The 27971-nt window shown below is 40.4% G+C and overlaps 1 protein-coding gene across 6 annotated transcripts in view; it reads right to left on the bottom strand.

The window, feature by feature from the left end:
• FOXN3 (forkhead box N3) overlaps positions 1-27971 on the bottom strand; it is a 194041-nt gene that overhangs the window by 84045 nt on the left and 82025 nt on the right. For all 6 annotated transcript variants that reach the window (XM_078383724.1, XM_078383723.1, XM_078383722.1 and 3 more), the window contains one exon: positions 10343-10407. In XM_078383724.1, the coding sequence (XP_078239850.1) occupies positions 10343-10407 (65 nt within the window). The remainder of the gene's footprint in view (positions 1-10342; positions 10408-27971) is intronic.

A 27971-nucleotide genomic window follows, 5' to 3' on the forward strand; every position in this document is an offset into this window, starting at 1 on the left:
CTTCTACTGCACATAGGTTGCTTTTCATATCCATAAGAAGTTGACAAAGCTGGTACAGTTATTAGAAAATGGAGCAATTCCCCACACTCTGTCATTAGCTATTAGGGTGGGTGAGCACAAATTACACCTAAAGAACCATATCTTAGTTCTATGTCCTTTTCAGGACTGTCCCCCATATAAAAATTTGTAGTTCTTGGGACCAAAATACATTACATTTCACCAGTATGAACAAAGTTGGGGTGTGTGCATCAAACAACTGGGAATCAGAAATCCATGATCATCTACCATAAAAGTCATGAAGAGATCCAAGAGAAGATTCAAGTCTTCCTTCTGCTCATCCCTCCTAAAGTCAGCTATGGAAGAGACACATGGCTCTTTAGAGCAGATGGGCAAAAGGGAGACCGGTGTACAACTCTGGATGACTTTCACAATAGAAATGATTTCTCATTCCCAGCTTTTTAGCAACAACAGCAACAAAATGCCTCTCTCCGTCCCATTTTGATTATACTGAAATTCAGTGACCTACACTGGAAGAATTGTGTGCCCACTCATACCAGCCAGTGTTCTTGCAGTCCAGCTCCTCTCAGCTCTAAATAGAGACCAGTAAAAGATCACAGGAACTATGGATGGCCAAATGGCTCCCAGCCCAAAATTAGAGACAAAACTGTAAAGGAATTACAAAAGGCTATTATAACCACTGCAGATAGAACTTCAGAACATTCTGTGTACACAACCCCCTTGTTCTTATGCCATGCTTCTGATTTTTGAGATGCTTCTGGTTGGCTGCCACAGTAAATAAATTTCAGGAGTATAAGAACCTTTTGTCACACCCTGCAGTGCCATTCTTACGTTCCAAAGAGAAAAGGATGTTATATATTATTATAGTTATCTGTTGCGTAGGTCTGGTGTTTGACTCAGTCTAGAATGGATCCGTAAGGCTGTTATTAACTTCTACTTCCCAAAATGAATTTATCTTGCTTATTTTTAAGGACCTCCAATGACAGTGAGCCAGTTGCCTTCAGGCTCAATCTGAAGTGCAGATTTTAACCTCTGAAGATATAGAGTCAGAAACCAAGGTATCTGAACGATTCCCAAGTCCAGGTGCATCTCATCTATGGAAGGCAGTCTCTATTCCACAAGACACCAAACATTGTGCTGTCTAAGGAATGAGGCCTCAATTACACCACCTTCCCAAGCTCGTTTGCTGAGGACAGAAGTGAGGACATCCCCAGAGCTTGCTTCCAGGCTTTGGTATGAGCCGTCTACGCAGCCAGACTGTCCCCTTTCCTCTTGTCCTTCCGTCATCAGTCTAAGACCTTTCTTGGCAGGCAGACTTTTAAATGATAAATGTCTACGAAATGCTCTATTTTGTGAAACTGTAATATTTTTTAAAGTTTTTTTAATTTTTTAAAAAATCCTGTTCAACATTTAATTGTTTTTAATATATAGTTTTGTATGCCATTTTAAACTTGTTACTACGGTATGATTTTACTTGTTCTGAGCTACCTTGGGTCCCCTATGGGGAGAAAGGTGGCATTTAAATCAATAAAAAGGAAGGAAGGGAGACAGAGGTGTGAGCTCATTTGTCCTGCTTGTTACATACTCCTCTTCACATACATGAGCCTTTCATATCTGATAGAGTACAAATTTACTACTATATGAATGGTGTGCATGTAAAAAAAAAGCTAGTGTTTCCAAAGCAGTGATGTGACCCCATTAACAAATTTAAAACAATGGAAAACACTGGCACCTCTAGATACGCAAGCACACATGTGTACACACACACACACACACACACACACACACACACACACACACACACACACACACACACACACACACACACACACACACACACACACACACACACACACACACACACCACTGTGTTTTAGGCAAATTATAGAACACCTATGAAAGTACCAGGACTTTAAGGACACTGAGCCATAGTGGGGGGAAAATAGGTGTAGGTTCTTATTTATACATCCGCCCATCTTAAGAACAGCCTTTCAATTGTCCTTTTTTTAAAAGTTTGATTCTTTCATGCATCACAGAATTTCCATCACGTAATTCCAGGCTGCAAGATTTCTTAATTACCTCAAACAGCTCTCCACAACCCAATGGCCTCCACATATGTTGGGCTACTACACCCCACAGCTGAACATCTGAAGCTTATCCGGGTGGGGAAGTCTGATCTGAAAATGTCTCATTACTAAGCAGTTATTGTTCCAGAGTCTACCAACACATAAGAGTGCTTCCATTTAATGAAAAATAATCACACACTCAACTTATACTAATTGCTTTGGCAGTTCTAGTCCTGTGAACAGATGTAGATGAATGAAAAGAAAGGGAAAGATCACTTACGCTGAAGGGAATACTTGAGTTTTTCTTTTTTCTTTTTTAACCACCGTGCACAGTAATCATTAAAGAGACCTTGGCACTATTTATGCAATGTTCTTGTACAGTTTGCAGCCTTTTCTAAGTGAAAGAGCAGCATTTCCCCCCCCCCCGCTAAGTATTCTTTTGTTTCCACAAAATTATCTGTCCAGCCTTGGCAACGACAATTTTTTGGCTAATCACTGGAATAGCTCAGTATTCTTTATTCTTCCTCAAGATTTCAAATACAACTACAACTTTTCTGAATCTTCACTGAAAAATATTAACAAATTGTTTGTTTAAAGGACGTTTCACAAAGAAAGTATGGGAAATAGTCTTAGCCTAAATGTTACAGTGCCTGTGCTGGCCAATAAATGCTTAAGATGAATGCCTACCAATTGCAACATTAGTTAATGTTGCAAATCATCTCACTTCTCTGGTCTGTTAGCAGAGATCAAGGACAGCCAATCATAATATCACATGCTATTATTACAGACATATACATCAACACAAGTGTCAGTTTTTGCAGATCTGAAAAGGTTAATGCCTCCACACCTGACTAATACCTATGTAACATCTGACTAATACCCATGTAACAAGTCCTCACAAGTATTTCAAAGCAGAGACACAAGACCATTGTGCTGTTGTCAGTACCAGAACCATTTCTCTTTATAGCCCACATATAAGCAACTTCTAGTCCTGTGCGTGTTCTTTCTTTCTCTTACATTTATATACCTCTCATCTAGTGGCAAACCACTATTCTAATTGGAAAAAAAAAACACACACACACACACAGCATGCCCCCAAAACAAAAAAATGTAGACCAAACAAGTCCCCAGAGGCAACAGTAAATAAAATTCAAATTCAAACTTAACGTCCAGTGAGTCTGTCATGGGAGAAGCTGTTTTAAAAGGCTTCCTTAAAAATCTTGACATTCACGTGCTTCTTGAAGGTCAAGAAGGAAGGAGCCTGGTGTACGTCTGCAGGCAATGTATATCACAGCATTGTGGCCACCACTGAAAAGGCCCAGTTCCTAGTAGTTGTTTTCCAGGCCTCTCTTGGAATGGCCACCCACAACAGTGAAGCCTGGAAAGAACAGTTGGCCTGGGTGGGCAATCTTAAGGAGAGGTACTCTGACAGTGTTATTAGACTTTAATCAGCCCCAGTTGCCATAGCCAATGTTCAACAACATATGGGAGGACACATGTTATCCATCCCTGGTTATGTCTGAAAATAGTGGGGCCTCTGGGTATTGGTTGTTGTGGAGTTTTCGGGCTCTTTGGCCGGGTTCTGAAGGTTGTTCTTCCTAACGTTTTGCCAGTCTCTGTGGCTGGCATCTTCAGAGGGTATTGTTGTAGCTTCAATTGTTATAACACAAACATTTGCAATTGTGCAATTAAAATCCACTTCCCAGTTTACAAGTTTCCATGTACATTGTACATATTTGTGCAATAAGTCAATGCACCTGAGAAAAACTGTAAAAAAAAATCTACGTGTGCATGCCACATGAAAATTTGAGCAGCACTCCTTCACTTCACTTTATCAGAATTATTATAGATCTGCAGTAATTTGTCAAGGATGGTGCACTAAATCCAACTATTAGTCCCAATTAGGGTAAATCCTTTGAATCAGTGGGATTTACTACATGTTCACCTAATAGACCCCATTCATTCAGTGGATCTACTTTTGTTGGCAGCAAAAGCTGGCTTTAGTTCACAATGGCCTGGTGTGCGTTTAATGCTAAGTCACAGTTTAACAAATGGTGGCCAACATCTAGGGGTCAGTCAACCTGCAATATTCTGGGTCTATATAGCAACTATGACCCTCCAGATAGCTACAATGACCATCCCTCACCAGCAGCTAATGTTGATTAGTGCTGAAGGATAGTCTAACCCATTAAGGTTACAACTAGAGATGGGCACAAACCATCAGTTCACCAGTTTGTGCCAGTTCGTCTGGCTTCCCTGCCCTGCCTCCTCTGGGTGCTGCCTCTGAGTGGGTGCCTGTCAGATGTGGCAGGACTGGGAACTACTGAACACCTGTTTGGCCAAAAAAACACCTGTTTGGCCAAAAAACACAAACCAGCATGAATTGCTGAACCATCGGTTTGTGCACATCTCTAATTACAACTGCTGACCCTTAATTTTGGGCATTCAAATTAATAAAGCCTTTGGAAAATATATTTTTGTGTGCTCCTCTTAGATGAGAAAACAAAACACTAAAACAGACCAAACCAACCTGTCAACACATGTACTTCCGTGTTGGCACCCTCTTCTCTAACTGTACACAGAAAAAACTCCGCCAACTAACTTTACAGATGTTATCAATTATCAGCAGCCCCAATAAAAGAACATTTCATGGATGTACTTACAAACCACACGCTGTTAAACACCTTCTTAGAGTGAGTAAACCTGTTTAGAAAAAATCGTTCTTTGGCTCAGTGATGTAGCTATTTAAACACAGTGTTTTAGACTTCTATAGACATTGCTATATCTTCACCTTCCAAGCACATTCTTTATGTTAGCTTTCCCATACCCCCTTTAGATTACTACATCCTAAGGATCGGGCAAAGAGCTGCAGAGAACAATGTTGTCATCAGCAAAGCTATTTTTCAGACAGCATTTTAGCAAGACAAGTGTTTTTCTGCCAGGCAGTTCACACAGAAGCCTTGGCTTCTGGCAAATCACTACAAAACACACCCCTACTTAACATTGGTAATGCACCCTGACCTGCCCTGAAGTACCAAGCTAAGCTACTCCCATCAGTTGTCAAGGCAAAGTAAACAAAGACAGTAAACTTTGCCCTGAGGAATTTATGAGTGGATACCTTATTCATTTGATATGCAAACAAAAGTTAGCCTGTGTTTTGAAATGCATAAAAGTGTTTTACCTTGTGCTCAAAGTAGCAATGTTATTATCATCTGCTAAGGTGGCTGTGTTCTGAAATCCCTTAAATCAAAGAAACAATAGAAGCAAGTGGCTTCATTCTCATCTGCATCCACGTAGCCTTGTGTTTGTGGCAATCCTTTCTTCTGTTTCCTCACCTCTCTCTTCACCAGTGATCTCCAAACAGGTTAAAAGCTATCTCTCTCTTATTGCGGCACGGGAAAACTGAACAATTCTTTGGACAAAGTAACTTGGGATGGGAAAACTTCATGGAATGCTGCTAAACAGTGTGGAGTTCATTGCCTACAACCCTCCAAACTGAGACCATGCAAGACTCTTGACTCAACCAAGAAACCCACTGCACAGCCCAAGTTAGTCTCAGCATAACCTACCTCACAAGAGTTGTTTGGGGGGGGGGAACATGGAAGGGCAGATAAAGTACCAGATTCCTTCTGGAGGAAGTGCAGAAACATAAGTACAGTGGAATAGGTAATTAGAAAGGAAAGAATAGGAAAGCCTCCCATTTCTCCTTTTCCAGCTGGTTTCCTGCTTTTTATCTCACATTTGATATGTTTTTATGGAGCCATGCCTTTCATTTTTGGCTGATATTTTGAAGGCCATTGTTTCACAGAAATATTCTACTTATCGTCTGGATACAGAAAGTTTCACGTGGCCTTTTTCAGATCATTATCCGATGTGCAAATGTGTTGATTTTGCTATATACTCATACAGCTCAGACATGATTGGCAGCCAGTTCCTACAGCAAACCAGAGGTTGTTGTCAACACCTGGGATGCTGAGGCAGATAATGCAGTCATGACACCCATCTAGAATCACTACTGTCCTGCCCCTCCCCTTTCCTGGTATATCAGTAAACATCATGCACCTAGAAGCTCCCATAAAGTATCTGACAATAGCCTGCAGAAGTGCTGTGTTCAGGGTTGTTCCACGGTACTGAGTGGTGGCTCCAAGCTGCCTGATAGCCATAGGAGTGGTGCTAATGTCCAACCACCATCAGTTTGTGAAGAAGTACAGATGCAGAAAGGGCCCATTATATGGAAAATGTGTAAAGGCCTCTACAAACCTTAAGCAGTCCAAAAACAGACAAATGTGACCTTGAGATAGGAGAGTAAACACCTAGAATAAATAAGTTTTCTGCACTGAATAGTAGAAAACTTTTCTATCAGGTTGATAGAAAAGTTCATGTACAAAACCTATTTTTTAAATCCAAATTAAAGTACAGCTATTAAATGAATGACACTTGTTAAGTCAACACTTCAGCAAGCCCCACTGATTCAACAGATCTACTCGAGTTCAACCTAAATTAGATTTAGCCTATCCAATAATTTTTTGGTTAAAAACAAAGGATAGAATGAGTAAATATTTTAGAATATTTAGATTCTTTGTTTTTACATTTAACTTGCATTCACTACTGCATGCTCTATGCTATATAGTATTCTATGGGAAAAACTGCTGGGAAATGTTTTTTTTTTAAATGCAGGAACAAAGTAACAAATTGGGCAACATCTCTTGTACAAGCAGCCGGACTATTTCTGAGCTTGCACAAAAAGTAGCACTTCTTTTTACTGCCTCAGAAACTGTTCATCAATGCACCACTGCATAAATAGAAAGACAGAACAGGATCCTCCCTATTGTATTTGTTTTAGGAAAAGATATCAAGATGGGATTACTTTATGAAAAGCAGTCAGCCTTTATCAATTTTTACACTGTTAACTTGGTTAAAAGCAAATGTATCACAATTAACACAGTATTTCAGGTATCATCTGTTATAACAAAAAAATCTGTTAAACTTAAAATCCTCTATTAAAAATCAAACTCCTCCATTCATACCCAATTTGTTTTGTACTTATAACTGTGAGGAAATCATTACATTTCTGCTGTAATGCGCAGAATCTGTACAGGTTATTCCTGTAATTATAGCCAATGCACCTGATACCACCACAAAACAGAATTAGTAAAGAGGGATAGAAAGAGACATCTATTGTTGATCCATGTCATTATAGCATGTGTTCCACCCTATTTCTGCACTGACCTGCATTCTCTTAAAAATCCACACAGAAGTTCACATTTAAATGTATATTTAAGTATTTTCACTGGATCTCTAAAGAAAAATGAACTTGAGTTGCAGTATAGAGTTTACAAGAGAGCCAGTCATTCTACAGCCACCTGGGGCTTCTTACTCATCATTGTTCATCACTGGATGAACAGCCAGTCAAGTGGTAAAAGCTTCCCTTTCAAATGTGGGCAAATGAATGACCAAAATCTATCGCCAGAAATCTTTTTGTTACTAAAACCTTTAACTGCTGAACTTACAATACTGGCCTACTAAAATGCCTTGTCCTCTAACATTAGATTGTTTGAGTTGTCCTACAGATTAAATCTAGTTCTACATTTCTTGACCTTCTCCTTTGCATGGAGAACTTAAAAGCTTCCACAGTCTTTTGGGACATTTGAGCTGGCCAACTAGAAATTACACTAATAAGTTTGTGAACATTTTTATTATGGCCAACACAGATACCTTGGCTTTTTGTGTACTCTTGACCAGGTTCATCTTTGTCCCTTTTTATTGTTGATCCATATGCACTAAATGCCACTGAGTTGGACAGTTTTGCAAGGTACATATTTTATCATGGATATTCTCCAGATCATCAGACACAAAAAGTAAAATTATCTGACAAGAACATTATTCTATCTAAGCCTCTTGCAGTGCCATATCACCTCTTCCTTCTTTTCTTATGTTCCACCTAATCGGACAATAATTTTGTTTAGATAAGGGAAAAAGTAGTTTTATATTTTATACACATTGTTCCAATTTAAATCAATTTAAATACATGCTTTGCTAAAGGATATGTGTGCATGCACATATGCATTTCCAACTAGTGTAGACAAAAATAAACGATTTATTTGAATCACGTCTTAAATAAAAATTGATTTTAAAAATCTAAATAGTAAAAAGATCAGAATGTTCCAATTTAAACCAATTTGATTTAAATCAAATTCACCTTGAAAAACAAAGAAACAAGAAACAAAAACAACAAACCACAATCCTGTGTGTGCTTAATCAGAAAATTGTCCCTCTGAGTTCACTGAAACTTATTCCCAGCTCAGCACTCAAAGGACTGCAACCTTATCAAGTCCTTCTGAGATATTCCAGGTTTCCTTCCACTACTAGGACACGGATAAGAAAATCCATGACTTCTTTTCAAACAGTACCTACACAAGAACAACAGTTCTCAAGTCAAAGGTTTAATGAAGAAACAAAACCTTTCTTGCTTGCTTTGTGTCAACATGTAACCTTTTGATCCTGTCGCTGGTATCAGGCAATTATTTAACAGACATCCAATAATTATCTTTGACGAAATAACTTGGAACAATAGATTTATTAAGTTGCAATATTGTCATTTTGTAAGAATAAGAGTAGATAACTGACATGTTATCAGCAATGCAAGCTAATATCCACTTCCAAGGACATTATCAATCATACTGAGTTTCCAAGAAGTCTATTTTTCAAGTCATAAAAACCCAAACACAAATAGACAGACAAATAGATTCCCTCTGTTCTCCTCTTCCTTTTTAACAAAATGCCTCTGCATTTCTAGTAAATTCCTAGGAAATATTGATTTGCCACATTACCAGGAAACTATCTCAGAAACCTAGAAGTATAAAACCAGTAGTAAAGGCACTTTCTGCTCCAGTTTAAGAGCTCTGCCTCTTTTTTATAGCCAGCATTTAGCACAAACCTACACAGATGCTCCTACTGAATTGTGATACAAGCAATTTCTTCCATGTGCTACACTGTGATAGAATGCAGCCCTCCTTCCGTCTTTTAGCACATGTGGCCTAGGTACTGCTGCTTACTTTGGATAGCTGTGCAATGTCACTGTTCAACTAATTACGGCTTTTTAATGGCCTGTATTACATTAGTGACGGTTTTATTAACTGGAGTGTTAAATTGTTCAAGTAACATGGAATTTTTGGACGAATAATATAATGTGAATTGTAGATGGGTCCTACAGGTCTCTCCCTCCCTCCTTCTGTCTACATACTGCAAAGACATGTAGAATGGCTAAATGGTAGTCTCACACTACAGCTGAAAGCGTTGAGGCTTAGGTAAGCCAAACTCCACCCAAGTGCTCTGTTCAAAAAGAAAGCCGCAGCTAGCATCAGGGCAGGAACAGGACACTTGGGCAAAGCTTGGCCTAGCAAAGCCTCAAAGCCCTTCTAATTTTGGCCTTCCTCCCATGTGTATCTTATTCAGGTACGTATTTGCAAGGTTCCTAGGAGATAGGTGGAACTCCCAGAACAAAGAATTATTATATCTGTAGTTCAAAAGCTCTGAAAGTACTATCCCTAGAAAAGATTAATTAGATCCCCTCTTTATTTGTGCATTCAGATTTTACACAATGATGTCTGGAGTCAATGCTGGTAACTATATCCGAGAAGTATAAGCAGAACAAGATCAAAATCAGATTACAGTCAAGATAGGTATGTAGCAAGGAAAAAAAGGTATGAGAAGTTTTCCAAGTTAAAATCATGTAGTAAGTTAAAGTTATTCTGGCAAAAGAAAGCTCACAGATACAGACAGAACCAAGACTGCTATTCCTTAAGCATTTAATTCTTCTGAATTCTAAAAAGAGAGAGAAATATAGGCAGAATATAACCAAATTTCAAAAGCATGAAAGTCACTGAATTTAGATCAATAAACATTTCACTTTTTCTTGCTATACAGCTAGCACAAATTGCTGCAAGAGGTATGCCTGCCTTGGCACAGAAAGAAGCAAAGCTATTTTCTTCATCAGCACAAATTGGAAGTTATCAGAACATGTTGTCCTGTGTAAACTTTGTTGACTTTGCTATCAATGGGAGGAAACGAAATCAATAATGAGGGTGTGTTTTGAGAAAGGATGAGAGCTGCATCTGAAACACATAAAACCTGTTGTGATGCCATGTGTTGAGCTTATATGTTATTGTGTTTCTCTCCCTGGAACATTTTGAAAACATGGCAAGTATTAAGACAATTAATGGGGACAGAGAGAAGAAAAACTTAAATCTATGACCTACCTTGCAGAAGAGCTCCATTTCTCTTGAAAAAGGTGCTTCCTGGCCAAATAGGTGGACCTGATGTGCTAAAAGTAATAATAATAAAAAACACAAATAAGTTTACAAGTCTTATTTGCATTTAGCAATTTGCAAGGCATCATAACTATGCATTCTCCTCCTTAAAATGTGGCACCGATGTTGTCATGTTAAGACAACATTTTCCTTCTGAAGAGCGGGGCTTACATCTTCATTAAAAAGAATAATTGAACAATCACATCCTATTGACTAGAAAACATCCTCAGCACGGTGTCTGCCTGTACACATTTAAGAGATGCAAAAGCAAGCTAGAAATTTCTCCCACTTATAAATGTTTTATTAAAGTTACAGTGCAGCACACATTAAGTTTACTTCTGAAAAGCATAATGCTGCACACTCCCAGACTGTTAAGCCATATCTCTATATCCCATTTTACAGAGCATCAACTAAGTCTTGTAACAGTTGCTGAACTGTCATTGAGTCAGATGTTAGTGTACTGCATTTAATGATAATGAGTGTGGACTTTAATAGCACTGAGACACTGGCTTTTTGGCAGTGGAGACATTTTTGAAAGTGTTCATGTATACAGGCATCAATCCTCATCCTCATCCTATTAGAAATGCAGAGCTGGAAGGGACATATGTAGGCAAACACTCTTCCCAAGCAATCTGCTGACCACTTCTTTTTTCCATCTGCTTATGGACCATGAACAAAACCCTCTATCCACACAGTTTCAAATGATCTCTTGTAGACCACCTTGAGGACAATGAGAGACCTCTTCTTTCTTTCTTTCTCTGAGATCTTGGAAAGCTGCTACCAGGCTAGGCAGACCAGTGGTTTCACTTAGCATAAAGCAACTTGAAACAGACATAAATACTCATACTGTATAACAACAACCAAACACCTTAGAATTGCAGAGCTGGAAGGGATCCTATGGGTCATCAAGTCCAGCTTCTATCACGGAGGCACAGTGGGGAATCAAACTTCCAATCTCTGGCTCTGTAGCCAAAAACCACTGAACTATCCAGCATTACACAGTATATACACATATAGCATTTGTATGCAGTGGGGTCTCGACTTACAAACTTAATCCGTATTGGAAGGCAGTTTGTAAGTCGAAAAGTTTGTAAGTCGAATCAGCATTTCCCATAGGAATGCACTGAAAACCAATTAATCTGTTCCGGCTGTTTTCGGTTCTTAGGTTGAGGGGCATTTCCCATAGGAACTAAGGCAAAGCCGGTTAATCCGTTCCTACCACTAGGGGCAGAATTTCTTTCTCTTTTTTTCCTTTTAACCTAAGATGATTTAGGTTTAAAAAAAGGAAAGAAATGAGGGAGAGAAGGAGGGAACAAACACCTTTTCAACAGAACACCCTGAAAAGCACATTTTCAGCCAAGACAAGTACCTTCTGGAAAAAACCAAGCACCTTTCAGACAACAGATCACCTTGAAAAGCATCTTTTAAATCAAGACAAGCCAATACAAGGACCTTTTGGGGAAAGGGGGGGCAGCAAAGGAGGGAGGGAACACCTTTTAAAAATCCAAAAATCAAAAATTAAAAAAGCGCCAAAAAATAAAAATACAGTCCGTACCTCACTGTACCAGGCAATACCAGCAGTACCAGGCAGTACCAGGCAGTCTGAATACTGTCTCCAAATCCACTCTCAAAACGCTGGGAAGAGCGAGGAAGCAGATAAGCACCCTCTTCACTGGCCAACGGTTAACTGAAAGTTCAAACTTCATGCTTTCCCCACCTCAAACATGTTTTTTTTGGTTTGTAACTCGAATCTAAGTGTGCAAGTCGAGTCAATATTTTTCTATCAGAGTGGTTTGTAAGTCGAAATGTTTGTAACTCGAGCCGTTTGTAAGTCGAGGGTTGACTGTATGTGCACATGCATTCATATGCATTATTCTGGTATATATACTGTACATACATTCACACACTTCCCAGGAGAAGATTCATACAAAGAGAGTTCCTAAGAGAAGTGTGAGCTATTCCAGGACTCCTTTGCCACTGGACATTAACTGTGTCAACCAGTTTCAACATCTCCATATCCCCTTGTTTAAAAATCACTAATATGAATGGCGTCCTATTCTCATCTCCTCTTCTTGTTAGGAGAATTCCAGCATTATGGGAACTTGCCTTATGTACTGACTTGCAGATTTAGTTTCACTGGGTTTTTCCCTGTGGGGTACGTTGGTTTCATCCACTGCTTTTCCCATTCAAATATACTCTATAGGAACATGAAAGAGGAAGTGGTTCTTCCTGATGACCCTCATACCATCTGGTGCATTTATCTTAAAAAAAATGTAGGCTAACAGAGTTCTCCTGATGCAGCCAAGTATGTGTCACTCAACATTAAATAGCAAAACAAACTCACCTTTTAAAGGTTTAGGCTTTAAAACAGTTTATTGATTGTCCTCCATTTCTATGCAATATTTTTGCCCCTAAAAGAAGGGAACCACTTTTGCGACTGCCAAATGGCAGCGTTCTCTATACAGAGAAAACTCTGGAAGAAGTCACCATAAGTTGGAATGGACTTGACCACACACAAGTAATTAAATTGTTCCTTCACCATTTTTCTGGAATCTTTTTGCTATTAAAAAGCCACACACATGAACTGAGTCACAGGTCTGAAAATACCAATTAAAGTAATCAGCAGTTCAGCACCGGCTAATTCCTAATTTTGCCTTAAGGAAGTTCAGGGAATGTCCAATGTTACCATGCAACAATTTTGGGTTGGTCACCAGGGCCCAACATCCTAGCAGAGCTCATTGCTAATGCCAGTACTGCTCACCCCTTCTTCCCCTATCCCTGATATTGTCCAGGCAGCTGGACTGTGGAAGCACCCCTTTTATATCCTGCAATGCCAAGGATCATCACCAAACCATGAGGAACTGAAGCAGCAACTCTCCAAAGTTGAACACCTATCAAAGATGGAATCTTCTTCAACCGGGAAATCCGGTGGAGGTCCTGGACTGCTCATCAGCTCACTGTGATGAGTTTGCTATTCATTTTGAGGGGAAAATTGCTCAGATTCGCAGTGGGTTGGACTCCACTGTTACTGGAAAATCGGAAGATGTGTCCAGTGTGCCGTGCTTAGGTCAAATATTAATGGATGAGTTTCAATTGTTGAGACCCGAGGATGTGGACAGGGTGCTTGGATCTGTCCGTTCTACCACTACTCCGCTCGACCCATCTTGGCTAATTGGAAGATCTGCCGGGGGGGGGGTTGCACTTGGGTCCAGGAGACCGTGAATGCCTCTTTGAGAGAGGGAGTGGTCCCTACTGCCTTGAAAGAGGTGGTAATTTGACCACTCCTTAAAAAGCCTAACCTGGACCCAAGGCTGGTGGTTAACTATCGACCAGTGGCGAACCTCCCTTATTTGGGCAAAGTGTTGGAGCGGGTTGTGGCTGGGCAACTCCAGGCACTGCTGGATTTTCTGGATCCATTTCAATCGGGTCTCAGGCCGGGTTTTGGTACAGAGACTGCCTTGGTCGCCCTGTACGATGACCTTTGCCGGGAGAGAGACAGGGGGAGTGTGACCCTGTTGATACTCCTGGACTTCTCAGCAGCTTTCAACACCATTGACCATGGTGTCCTTCTGGATAGGCTGGCTGGGTTGGGAGTTGGGGGGCACTGTTTTATGGTGGTTCCGCTCCTTCCTAGCTGACCGTGTCCAGAGGGTGGTGCTGGGGAACAGTTGCTCTGCCCCATGGCATTTATGTCATGGGGTTCCTCAGGGCTTAATACTGTCCCCATGCTGTTTAACATCTACATGAAACTGTTGGGAGAGGTCATCAGGAGGTTTGGGCTGAGGAGTCAGCAATATGCTGACGATACTCAGCTCTACCTCTCATTTTCCACCAATCCAGGTGAGGCGGTTTCTGTGTTGAACTCGTGTCTGGACCTGATAATGGACTGGATGAGGGTCAATAAACTGAAACTCAATCCAGACAAGAAGGAAGTGCTGTTAGTGGGTGCTTCGCCGGACAGGTTGGAGGGCCATTTCCCTGCCCTGAATGGGGTTACACTCCCCCTAAGGGACAGGGTCCGCAGCTTGGGGGTGCTCCTGGAGCCCAGTCTAACTTTGGAAGCCCAGGTGGACTCGGTGGTCAGAGGCGCCTTCCTTCATCTGCGGAAATTATACTAGCTACGGCCCTACCTGGACGAGCGGAGTCTCATGACAGTTACACACACACTGGTAACATCTCGTATAGATTATTGCAATGCGCTCTACGTGGGGCTGCCTTTGAAGACGGTCTGGCGACTGCAACTGGTCCAGAATTGAGCTGCGTTGCTGGTGAGTGGTGGGGCCACTAGAGAACACATCAAGCCGATTCTGTTTAATTTACATTGGTTACCAGTTGCTACCCGGGCCCAATTCAAAGTGCTTGTTTTGACATATAAAGTCCTAAACGGTTTGGGCCCTGGATACCTGAAGGACCGCCTCCTTCCATATGAGCCTACCCGGCAGTTAAGATCTAGCCAGGGGGCCCTTTTGAAAGAACCATCCCTCAAGGAGGTAAGAGGGATGGCTTGGAGACAAAGGGCCTTTTCGGCAGCTGCCCCCAGACTATGGAATGCCGTCCCGACTGAAATTCATCTGGCACTGACATTGATGACATTTCAGCACCAGGTCAAAACCTTCCTGTTCCAGAAGGCTTTTAATTGAAATAACATCAACTGTGGGTCCTGATGATAATTCTAATTGTATTTTAATCATTTTATCTTTTGTTGTATCTTGACTGAGTTTTAATTGTTGTAAGCCACCCAAAGACCTCTGGGTAGAGTGGGCGGCATATAATTAAATTAAATGAATGAATGAATGAATGAATGAATGAATGAATAAATAAATAAATAAATAAATAACTATGAGGCTGCTACCACCGCATAAGGCCATCAAGACCTTCATTCAGGGGGCACTTTGGTGAGTCACTTTCCTTAAGCCTGAAACTGACACTAGTGGCAGAGAGCATTTGTCTGTCCCAAGTGTCTGAAGAATGCCCCATGCCTCTCCTCTATAACCCTTGCAATAAGACTATACTTGAGTAGCATGATTTTTCTCATACTATATTACAGATGAGGTCAGAGAACCAAGCAGACACAAACCACAAATCTGAGTTTCAAGGACAGGCCTCTTTGTTTGTAAAACACACTTTTAATATTGTGTTAGATACCAGTCAACAAGATTGAACTTCAATCCTAGCCATCTGTGTAAAGTCACTGCCAACACTGTTCCCACGCACAGAGCTACAGGGAAGGCAAATGACCATTCTTTTGGTTTCTACAGCAGGATGAACAGTTAAATTGAAGGAGAGAGCATGTATGTACAGACATAAATAAACAAGCACCTTCTGCAGGCAACAGCCTTAGAAAAACCCCAGGCAGAGAAGACGGAATGGGGTTTGCAATTCAGGTCAATACATTTTCTGCACCTGCAATATAAATGCACTCTGGCTGTGAATGAGCCATAACAGCCATGTTGTACATCCTCCTGCCTGCTGGAACCTTAGATGTCGAGGTTTTCGACATCCTTCATTCACTGTAAGTGTCAACACCATTACACATTTCTTGAGGAAAAGCAACTCAGCTAAATGAAGATGACACACTTTACAGTTGTGATCACCAAGTCAAATGAAAATGTAATGGAAATAATATTTTGGCCTTGACATGGCAACATATAGCTGCAAAAATGCAACACATCAAACCAAAAGCACCGGACATCCACTTTTTGTTTTGATTGTGTGTGTGTGTGCTGGGTGGGGCTGTGGGACACTGCCATAGACTTCCTAGAGCACTGGTTCCCAACCCTTTTTTGAGTTGTGATTCCCTTTTATAATAGCCAAGTAACCTGCAAACCTCCACCATGATTGCATAAAAAAAATTTTAATATGGTAAAATCATCCCTTCTCAGAATGTAGAGGCTTCTGTCTCCCCCAAAAGGCCTATTTCTCATGCATTCACATACACACTAATTTTAATACCCAGTTCTGTAAGGTCAAGGAAGAAATTATTTAACAAGGGCTACAACACATATAAGGTGACCCATGACCCTCAGAAAACACTTTGCAAACCCCTTGGGGGGGTCATGACCTCTAGGTTGGGAAACACTGTACTCGAGTAAGTAGTATTACTTCTGGAAGCCTCCAGAGAGAGAAAATCTAACTTCTTTTTTCTTCAAGAATCTTCTGTTACTGGAGAGTACAGTGGGGTCTTGACTTGAGAACTTAATCCGTATTGGAAGGTGGTTCTCAAGTCAAAAAGTTCTCAAGTCAAATCTGCATTTCCCATAGGAATGCATTGAAAACCATTTAATCCGTATCTGCTCTTTTCCGTCCATAGAAACTAATGGGAAGCTGCTATTCCGCCTTCGACCACTAGAGGGGGATATTTTGTTTCTTTCTTAGGTCAAGAAAGGTTCAGGGAAGGCAGGGAAAATACAGTCCAGGCAGTACAGTACCAGGCAGTCTGAAGACTGTCTCCCAATCCACTCTCTAAACGCTGGGAGGAGTGAGGAAGCAGACAGGCACCCTTTTCACTGGCCAACAGTTAACTGAAAGTTCAAATTTTGCACTTTCCCTGCCTCCCACGTGGGTTTTTTTCAGTTCTTAACTCAAATCTAAGTATGTAAGTCAAGTCAATATTTTCCTATGAGAGCGGTTCTTAAGTCAAGACCCCACTGTAGAGAACAACACTGGGGGAGGGGGTGCTTACAAAAATGGCCAAACATTTTGTCCATTCTTGCAACAGATGTATGGAGACTAAGAGCATGGCCAACCACCATGGCCTATTTGTACCGATACACGTTGAATCAAGGCCACCTATGTCAAAATAAACAGCATTTACCCACTAAGAGTATTTAGAATAATCAAGACAGGAGCAAAGAGAAAGGGCTTTTCACATTACATTAGGTATCCTGAAGCCATTTCATCACTCAAAGCTTCTAGATTTGAGGAAAAATTCAGAGGACTATTTCCAGTGTCAATTATACCACTCTGGCTAGCAGATACCTTCCAACGTCTCCGCTCTAGTTGCAGCTCAAGAAAAAAAAGACATGAGAAGCAACAACTGCCCATCTTTTTCCTTGACCCTTACTGACATGAAGGGATATTAAACTTCAAACAGGCAAAGTTTATGTTCAGCCACACTCCTGCTCTACTCCGCATTATCTGACAGATTACGTGGTAGATAAAGAAACACACGGAAGCCAAAATCAACCATCATCTCCTTAATGAGCTATCACCTTATTACAAAAAAAATCTGCACTTCTTTAGATTGATGATTCAGTCCAATTTTCACATGTCTTCATACACATCCTTGTACAGTTTGTAATTTTAGTAACATCAAGTGCACAAGAGAGAACTATGACAAAAATACCCACCACCCACCTCCAGCTAAGACATGTCTCTAAACAAAGAACATATCTAAGCAAGGCTAGGCAATTATGGACACAAAAAACTGTTCTAGGCTGACTCTCCCTCTTCATCTCCCCTCCAACACGACTTACCTTTATTATGATTAAATACCTGTAAAAAGCACCTGGAGGGGACATGATCAAGTTCCCACGGGCTATTAATTTTTTGTTGTTGTTGTTATTGTTGTTGTTGTTGTTGTTGTGTGCTGTCAAATCAGAATTGACTTACAGCTACTCTAATAGAGTTTTCAAGGTAACTGAGGTATTTAAAGAGTGGTTTTACCCGTTCCAATCCCCCCCATGAGTTTCCACAGCAGAACAGGGGAATCGAACCCAGGTCTCCTGAGTCCTAATTCATTACCTGATCCACTAGATCACACTGGGTACCTCAGGCTATTAATTAATTAATTGGGAAGTGACATCTTCCCTTTTTTAAAAAATCCTTTTTGTCATAGTATGACTGTAAAACAAGTTCAGATCAAACTAGAACAAATAGAGGACCATGTGTCTTTAAGCGGAGTTGATATTTAATTTACATTTCAGACAACATTGCCTTTGCTAGCTAATTGTGTGTTCAGTTTTTTAAACAAGCAACTGACTATAGGTTTTTTTTCCCTTCAAGATACAGAACTGAAACATCTATTTACATTTCTTTTGCTGCTTGGCAAACATCCAACCTATTGTTTTTCCAAATGCTTAAAAGTGACCCCCCCCCCAAAGAGATAATATATCCTTCTCCAAATGGCAATTTTCCCTCATATATGCAGATTAATACCTATAACACAAAAACAGTGGCCCTGCAGCCTGTACTACCTTGTAGGGCTGAAGGCCTAGGGCACAGGTTCCCAATCTGGGGGTCATGTTCTCCGAGGATCACAAAGTGATTTCGGGGGGGTGGTCAACACAGATATTTTTAGTTGCAATTATTTTAATATTTATGACATTAAATATGGTATAAACAATGCTGTTTTATTTTAATCCTTTTGGGCTACAGATGATTAAATTTAATATGAACTGGAATTGTAGGCAACCTGAAAGTTATTTCTGTACTCCTTTATGCAGATTTTCCTTTTATGCATGCACATCACTTCAACCCCTCTGAAAGAACTGCTGCCACTCCTCATTTCTCTCTGCTCCTCCACATCCACTTTTGGAGGACTGGTTTCAGCCCATTGGACTTGAGCATTAGCCTGGATCAAAGAGGCTTGAATGAGGCAAGTGCGTGGTGCATATTGAGAATGCTGATGCCCAAGATGGCAACAGGATTGAAAACTTGTTGCTGTGAAGAGTGTCCTATTGTTCCGGGTGTGGTGATAGCAGCGCAGTGAAGAGAGAGGGGACCTGGGCAGGGAGATGCCTCCGTGCCCTGCCTCAGTATTGTAGGAGGAAGGTAAGAAGGGAATAAGTGAGGGAGGAGAACTGGGGTCAGGAGACCTGAAGGGATGGTTGTTTCCACACTCAAAAAAGTAAATTAAATTCAAAGTGTATTAACATATATTTATTTCTCAGATATTACCTGGCAGAGGCAGATTTACAGCCCCTGCCCCAGTTCTATATTATTATATTAATAGTAATATTTTATGAATTTGAACCATGCACTTCCATATGAATCTCTCTTAATCTCAAGATCTTCAGGGACGCCTTTCTTTCTCACCCACTATCCTCAAAGACACATTTGATGAAGACACCGGAGACTGCCTTGCCAGTGACTGCTCCAAGGCTATGGCTCAGGTCCTGCCTAGAGAAGCTCGGTTGGTCCCCTTCCTACTGTCTTCCCACCAGGTGGGGAATACATGCCTTTTGCCACCAATTGACAGATGTGCAAAGCCCTTTTAATGGTGGATGGTGTTGCTTTTAATTTTTAATTGGCTTTTAGTGTTCCTTTTAATGTGATAATCTATTTATATTGTTTCAGTTCTGCAATTTACTCACATTTTTAGCTGCCTCTGTTTTTAAAGTTCACAATGTAAAACTACCTTGGTCCTGCAAAGGAGAAAGGTGGGATAGAAATTATTATTCAAATAATAGGTAATAAAGAGTAGCTGCCACTTCAGCTGAGAGCTGAAACCCACCTCCAATGTGGTTGTACAAACACAGTTCCTTTATTCATGAGTATTTGAGTGTGTCAGACATTGCATTTTACTGGAACGCACACTTTGTGCCTGCATTCTGAAGTCAAATATACATTGCCCAGTTACAAAAACATTAATCAGTAATAACTAGATGGAAATAAAATGCAAACACTACTGACCATCCAGTAGCACTGACAAATGCAACAAAGCTGCTTGGCAGATTTGGGTATTTCTTACTACACAGCAAGCTGAAGATGAACCAGCTGAACACAGAAGCTGAGCAGGATAGATTTTGTTAAAATACCCTTTGGCTCAGCATTCACTGCTCTCTTCTGCCCATCAGTACCTTCCTCCCCAAACAGCCAATCATTAAAGCAGCTGTCTCCAAAACCCAGTTGCTGGGATTATGAGTGAAAAGTGCTATCACGCTAGTCCTCTATTTCTCACCTTTCTATATGTATCTGGACGGCCACTGCCAGAACAGAATGGTGCATTTGGTCTGATCCAGCACAGTTCCTCTTCTGTTCTGGTGACACTCTCCCTTCTTGGCCGATCCTTATGTCTGCCACAAACTCCCAGAATATGTACAGTATATGATGTTACCCCATCTTTCTTCCAACAAAGTGTTCCTCAACAGCCAATTTTCATTGAAGGCTCTGCCCCAATCCCTTGTCATGTCCTTAAAATGGAGCCTAAGTAGGTGCAACTGTTTTACCTTTAACTCTATATTATTATTTGCCCTCTGTAATCCCCAAAGGCTGAAACTTATATTTTTTGTCTGTGCACGGCGTATTTCTAAATTCTATATAAAATATCACATGCATGCATGCATGCATGCATGCATGCATGCATACACACATACACACATACATACATACATACATACACACACACACACACACACACACACACACACACACACACACACACACACACACACATACATACATACATACATACATAGACAATGTAGGTTGCAATCCATTTATACACACTGCTTCCAAGTATTTTAATAAACACATGTACTGCTTGCAACCAAATAAAAACAATCCTACAGCCTTCATAAAACACAAACGGTGATGCATTTTTTTAAAGGTTTTTTTTTTAAGGAGGCTTACTCTGTCCTCTCAGACAACAGTTCTGGAGAAATATTGTGATTAGCTTTTCAGAATGAACGCTCATGTTCTAGCTGGTGACTCAGAGCTTTGATTTTCTTAGGAAGGCAACACATTATGACAGTGGCAGTTGTCAGCAGCACTTAGAAATGCAAGTTTTGGCAAGATTGGGTCAATAGTAAAAGACAGGGGAAAACAGACAAGACAGAAGGATTACAGGACTGGCAGCACCTTCACAACAAGAAAATACAAGCAGTGAAAACTATAAAGCAAGCAAGTTTCTCTAGCACCTTTTTAAAAGTTTGGTTTCAAGATTCTTTTAAAGTAACATACTATGTCAGCTTTAAAAAAATGCTTTGACAGTTGCCTGCACTAAGCCCAGGTGGACAGAGCACACATTCTAAGAGGATAAATAATGCAATTTGTTTTGAGCAGACGCCAAACTACTCCTGACAAACTGCTGATGAGCCATCTTTTCTTGCCTTTTCCTGAAGAGGCAGACGACATTAGTGGTACTGTATTCAGATGATAAAATTATGGCAGCCAAATTAGTGTAAAAACAACTCATTGTTCCGGAGGTCGGCAGAAGAGAGTTGCTCCTCTCCCTAGATCTCCTATTATCTATGAAGGGCCTTCAAACCACCAGAGGAAGGACATACAAGGAGGGAAAAATGGGGAAGCAGGGAGCATCCACTTGAAATGAAAATAGAAAGATCAAAGTAATAAGTATTTTTTCATAAATAACACTTCTTTCACCCACATGTGGTGCCATGAAGAGACTGTATTTAGGAAAAGGGAGTGGGGACATTAATCAATACTACTTGATCAAAGTTAATCACACAAGAAAGCTTTTTAAAAGACTCCCGCTCAACACACACACACTCTCACACAGCAACTCAGCTTGTTGCAACACTCAAGTAAGAGACCAAGCTAATATTTAGAGAACAGAGAGGTCTCTTGTATGTAAGCCTCCATTTATCCAAGTCATCACTATTTCCTTCTCTGTGGGATTTAATTTCAGTTATTATGTTCAGACAAATGTGTATTTACGCAAGGAGAGACTAGAAACATTAAAGTACCTTTCTAAAGGGTCTCCTTGTTAAAGAAACCTTGTTTATGTGATCTTAGTTGCTCTATTCATAGAGTAGATCTTAAATTTTGTGCAAGGTACAAGCATCAAAAGGTGAAAAAACTGCCATCCATTGTAAATAATACATGTGCTTGACAAAAGCTTAACTATGGCTTTACTAGTCATTCCATCATTTTCAATGTTTAGCTCCCAAAGCGAATGGAAATCACAGGACTCAACAGGCAGTTTGCTCTACGGCAGCATGAAGAATATCCACTCTGGCAAAAATGTCAACACATCTCTTTTTGAGTTAAGGGGTGGAGTAGTGGACTTAGAACACCCAGGAAAATGATGAAAGTAAATATTGCATTGGTAGCTCTCATCCCTAACAGGTTGTTATCTGGCTTTAGAGAGGGGGAGAAATGTGCTACTGAGAACTGCCAGCCTCCTTTCCAAGAAATGAAAGCACCACCCCTCCTAAACTATGTTTCTTCGAATTCGCTGCAAAGCGGCACAGCTTCCAGTTACAGTTACAATGTAAGGACGAGGGAGTCATGTAATGATATTGGGCAACTCTCGCAAATTAACTACCTTTAATCAGATTTTGTTATCACATCCCAAGGAAAATTCAGCACATGAATATTATGCAAAATACACTGTCCTAAATAAGAAGGTAAGCAGAATCCCAGTGGATCAGATCTAGTCCAGTATCATTATACACACTTAGTGTGCATAATGCACAATGTGTATTTGCACAGCAACAAACCAGAACTGGCTCATTGATAACCAGCAGTGTGGTGGTCCTTCCTGCCCAATCACTCCTACTTGGCTCTTTTTGACAGAAGGAGTTGCAGAAGTAACCAAAAAGACATGAATGTGGAACAAGAAGGGTCCCAGATGTTGGTGGAGGTCATCACACAGCAGGGTTGGTACAGTCTCTTCTTAGTGCATTCCTCTGAAAAGCTTCTCCAGACTACTGAAATATTCTCTAGAACAGCATGTGATGTGACTAGGGATAGGTGAGAAAGCTGTCAAGTTCAATTTATTGAGATCATTCAATTCACAACTCCTAGACCTAAACAGAATTTTTAATGGAAATCTACATATTTCTGAGCTTGCAATGAAATCCACAAACACACAAAGTATTTGAGAATTTGCAGAGGTAAATGTATGCAATTAAAAATGCAAACAAGCATGTGTATAGAATTTCATGACATGGAGACGGTTTGTGCAGGTGTGTTGGGGCTCTTTAGAACCCATCCAGTAGCACCTGCCATGTCATAAAGACTAAAACCAGGTCTAATGTGTGTGGGAGAGATTCTTTGAAAGAATCTAGCAAAGTTTTCACACAGTTCAGCAATGCATCAAACTGGAAGTTCAGTAGCAATCAGAAATGATACACCTATACTGTATTGCTGACCTATATTGCATCCTCTTGAGAGTCCCCTGGAATGCAAGGAGAACAAACCTATCCATTCTAAAGGAAATCAACCGTGAGTGCTCACTGGAAGGACAGATCCTGAAGCTGAGGCTCCAATACTTTGGCCATCTCATGAGAAGAGAAGACTCCCTGGAAAAGACCCTGATGTTAGGAAAGTATGAGGGCAAGAGGAGAAGGGGACGACAGAGGATGAGATGGTTGGACAGTGTCATTGAAGCGACCAACATGAAATTGGCCCAGCTCCGGGAGGTAGTGGAAGACAGGACGGCCTGGTGTGCTCTGGTCCATGGGGTCACGAAGAGTCGGACACGACTAAACAACTAAACAACAACAACAACAGCAACAATATCGCTGACCTCTGGCTTTACAAATTACTGCTGTGCCTAACTATATTTGTAACGCACTGCTCAGATATCACACAAAACAGTATATTTCTAAAACTGCTAATATTGAAGCCAGGAACTAGTTAGAAAATTGAAGGGAGTTTCTTAAGCAGAAGTTCTAGGAAAAAATGCTAATAAGAAACCTAGCACCAAGCCAGACTATATTACAGCATTATAATTTTTGAATTAAAGATGGAATATTTATGTATTGCCATTGCTTTAGAAAATTTTGTTAACAAGATAAAAGAATTTACCATTCCTTCTGACAGCTGCTGGCAGTTAATATCACAATCTGCAGTTACCTAGCAACAACTAACTGTGTTCTTTATAAGTCAAGGCAAAGAGGGAAAACAGAATAGTAACTGGACTAATTAAAATGTATTTTAGTATTTTAATGTATTTTTGCCAAGACATTTACTGCACAATTCATACTATGTCAAGTACTGCTCAAAACCCTACTGTTTTCAGTGCATGAGATTGAAGCACATGCTGGATGTCAACAGTATTTAGAAGCACTTGAACTCTGGCAGAACAGAGTACTTATTATTACTGTGCATCGCAAACAGCACATAAACAAAATTTAGATTGACAATTTTATCTTATTCCCAGAATTCTGTTCAAGAAATATATAAAATGATTTTAAAAAGAGAGGTTTCGCACCCTCCATCTTAATTATGTTCTCTTAGTAAATAAAATGTCTCATTATCTACTCTTGTTTTTGGTTTCTTTTTCTTTTATATTCTTAACGGTTGATTAAATGTATCACCTGTTCCTGCATTTCTACTGTTTCCATGGCCGTGTGGCTTTTTCCCGATTTTTCCTTTACAAATTCTGCCCTTCATCAAACAGATTGGTGCCATGAAGAGAGCATATGCCAGGAATGTCACTTTTACATACAGTGGACCCTTGACTTACAGACGGCTTGACTTACAGACTTTTTGAGTTACAGACTTCTCTGGCCGCAAAATTTAGGTTTGACTTGCAGCCCGAGAATTGACTTACAGACCAGAAAAAAACCAAAATGGAACAAAAACGGCCTGTTACGGGATTAATCGGTTTTCAATGCACTGTAGGTCAATGGAGACTTGACCTACAGACTTTTTGACTTGAGAACCACCTTCCAATACGGATTAAGTTCTCAAGTCAAGACCCCACTGTAGTGAGGTGGGCCTAAGAACCTGCTTCCTTGAAGGCTTCTGTCAGCCTTCAAGGATGAGCAGTACAGTAGCAGCATTCACCACCAAAGCTTCATGATCAAAAGTCCCCTGCTTCCAATTTGGCTGGAAGCAGTTTTGAAAGTCTAAGTGCTCTATAAACTTTTAATTATATAAAACAGAACTTTTTAGGTTGAGGGATCTCACTAAATTACCCTTGCTAGACTCTCTGGAACTGCACTACTGCTGAAAACCCATGGCAATTGCAACAACCGTCCAATACGAAGGTGCCCTGCCATATATAGTACAAAGTGTACAAGTGCCAGCTAAGCAACTGAGAAAATATGCATAAAGGCAGAAAGATCATTTGATGTGCATGGGAGAAGGCAGGACCAACAATTACTTCAGCATTCAAAGCACAGGCAAATGCACGTAACAGATCACAGTGGAAACGATGCAATGGACAACCTCAGTTTATCCTTTTATCCTGAGGAGAAATGGGCAAGCTCATCATTTCAGTTGTGTCTTTTCCCACTTCTTCTTGCCCCCACATCACCTATGAACAATCATTATAGCAGCTTTCCCTGACTTAGAACCCTTTAAATTTATTCCATTTCAACATCCATTAACTCCAGCTAACAAAACCTCAAGGTTGGAGCAATGGGAGTTGTAATTCAATACATCTGGTGAATATTTGCAGAACGCTTCTGTACAGAACTTTGCATCTTCAGACTAAATCAATATTTTAGTCTAAACTAAGAAAAATTATTTCTGAGTTCCTCAAAGGCACATCAACTGGTTTCTAAACACCTGACATGCACTCTCAAAGAGCTGAACAGTCTAGTCCAAAACAAAGTTCTGCAGCATTTGGACTGCAACTGTCCACTTCCCCATTTGTTTCTGTAAAGTACAGTTACAAGGTGTATGTAAGTACTTCTCTTTCCCCACTACCTATTTTTATATTTATTGTGCAACAATGATATATGCAGAGAAGATTTAGCCAAGGAAAATTACAACTGCATACATGTTTAAATTAAACCATGTTAACACTTTTCTTCTGCAGACAAAGAAATGCAGAGCCATGATTCTTGAACAGGTACAGTGGTGGGCTGAGAACAAGAGAAGCGTGCTTGGCTGCAATTGAGATGTGAGATGTATGAGATGGTAGATTCATAAGTTTGAGAAAGAGGAGAGGAATCAAGTGCCAAAGGAGGGTGGGGAGGAGCAGCACTGCTGAGGAACAAGCCTGTTACATAAGAAAAAGGAGGGGTTCTACAAAAGGAAATCTTGCCTCATGAATCTCAAATGTCTCAATAAACATGCAATGAAGGGAAGCAAAAATACAGTATATTTTTGTGACAAAAAGTGTTTTTAGTGATACATATGTATCATAGCAGGCTGAGAAAATAATGTGGTTCTTGCCAACCCTGCCCTTTTGTGCACTAGCGGCTCCACCATCTTCTCATTCATGTATTGGGAAGAAAATATGGAAAGCCAGGGGCCTGCTCTCAGCAGGTTCTCCTTCTGTACTTTGGGACTCTGTGCAATTATGCCCCTTGGACATAAAGGGAATATAAATGTACACAACAGCTTTCTTTCACCTGACCTTGTCAATGTATGGTCTCAGTTAAGAGATCAAGTTCTCAGGATTACAGATGTGATTCAGTTTAACAGTTTAGGAGCCAAAGGAATTACAGTACAGTGGTGCCCCAGAAGACAATGTTAATTCGTTCCATTGAAATCACTGTTTTGCGAAAACATCATCTTGCTAAAAGTGTTTCCCCATTGGAATGCACTGAAATCCACTTAATCCGTTCCAATGGGGAAAAATCGTCGTCGTCCTGCGAAAATCACCCACAGGGAAACCATTTTGCGAAGCGCCGATCAGCTGTAAAATCGCTGTCTTGCAGAAAACAGAAGCACCGATCAGCTGTAAAAATTGTCGTCTTGCGAAAAACGGTCTGCGAAGCATGGACCAAATCATCGTCCAGCGAAATCCCCCATAGGAAAAACCATTTTGTGAATCGCTATAGCGATCACAAAAAGTCATTGTCCTGCAGATTACCCGTTTTGCGGTGTAATCGTCTAGTGGGGCCCCACTATAACTGTTGTCTCTTTAAGGACACTCCAGCTCTCACACTCCCAATCTATTCTCCATGCGAGATCTTAGCACACAGAGTGCAATGCAAATGTTATATTATTTAATATTTATTTTATTTAAATATCTATGTCTACTTCTCCATGAAAGCTCACATTAAAATACAGCAGTTAGTCGTTAAGGTGCCACAACGTTTTTGTCTTCCTTCATTTCTTATTTTCCATTTGTTTTTGGTCTGATATGCTAGCACAGGCTAAAATGGTTCGCTCTTCTAAAATTATTGGGGCGAGTGTGGACTCCTCTTGCTGCAGATAAAGGCTAATCAAATTTGCTCTAGCTTTTCCACCCCATTTTTGTCTTTACTTCAGAAAACAGTAAGGATGGGAATGTAGTGGGAAAGAAACATGACAGATGCTAACAAAATTGAGACTGGTTTAAAGAGATAAATTATTCTCTCTTTTCCTAAACACAGAATCGGAGTTGCCCAATTAAACTCACTGACAAAAGGTTCCAGTCCAACAAAAGAAGTACTTCTTCACGAGACAGATAATTGACTTATCGAATTCATTGTCACAAGATGTTGCAACAGCTTCTAACACAGATAGCTTTGAGAGGATACTTAGACCAATCAATGGCTCATAAATCTATTGATGCACTATTATATTTTCATCCTACTCTACCTACAAGCTCAGAGTAGGATACATGGCCCCGTCCAATCATATTCTTGCAATAACCCAGTGTGTTAGGCTTAGCTGACAAATAGCAAATAGATAAAGCCACTCAGCTGCTTCAATGACTGAATGATGACTTGGAACCTGGATGCCCTCAAGTCCAAGTCAGAGATATCATTTAACTATAAGACTG

This window comes from Pogona vitticeps, chromosome 1 (assembly GCF_051106095.1).
Source record: "Pogona vitticeps strain Pit_001003342236 chromosome 1, PviZW2.1, whole genome shotgun sequence".
Lineage (NCBI taxonomy): Eukaryota > Metazoa > Chordata > Lepidosauria > Squamata > Agamidae > Pogona > Pogona vitticeps.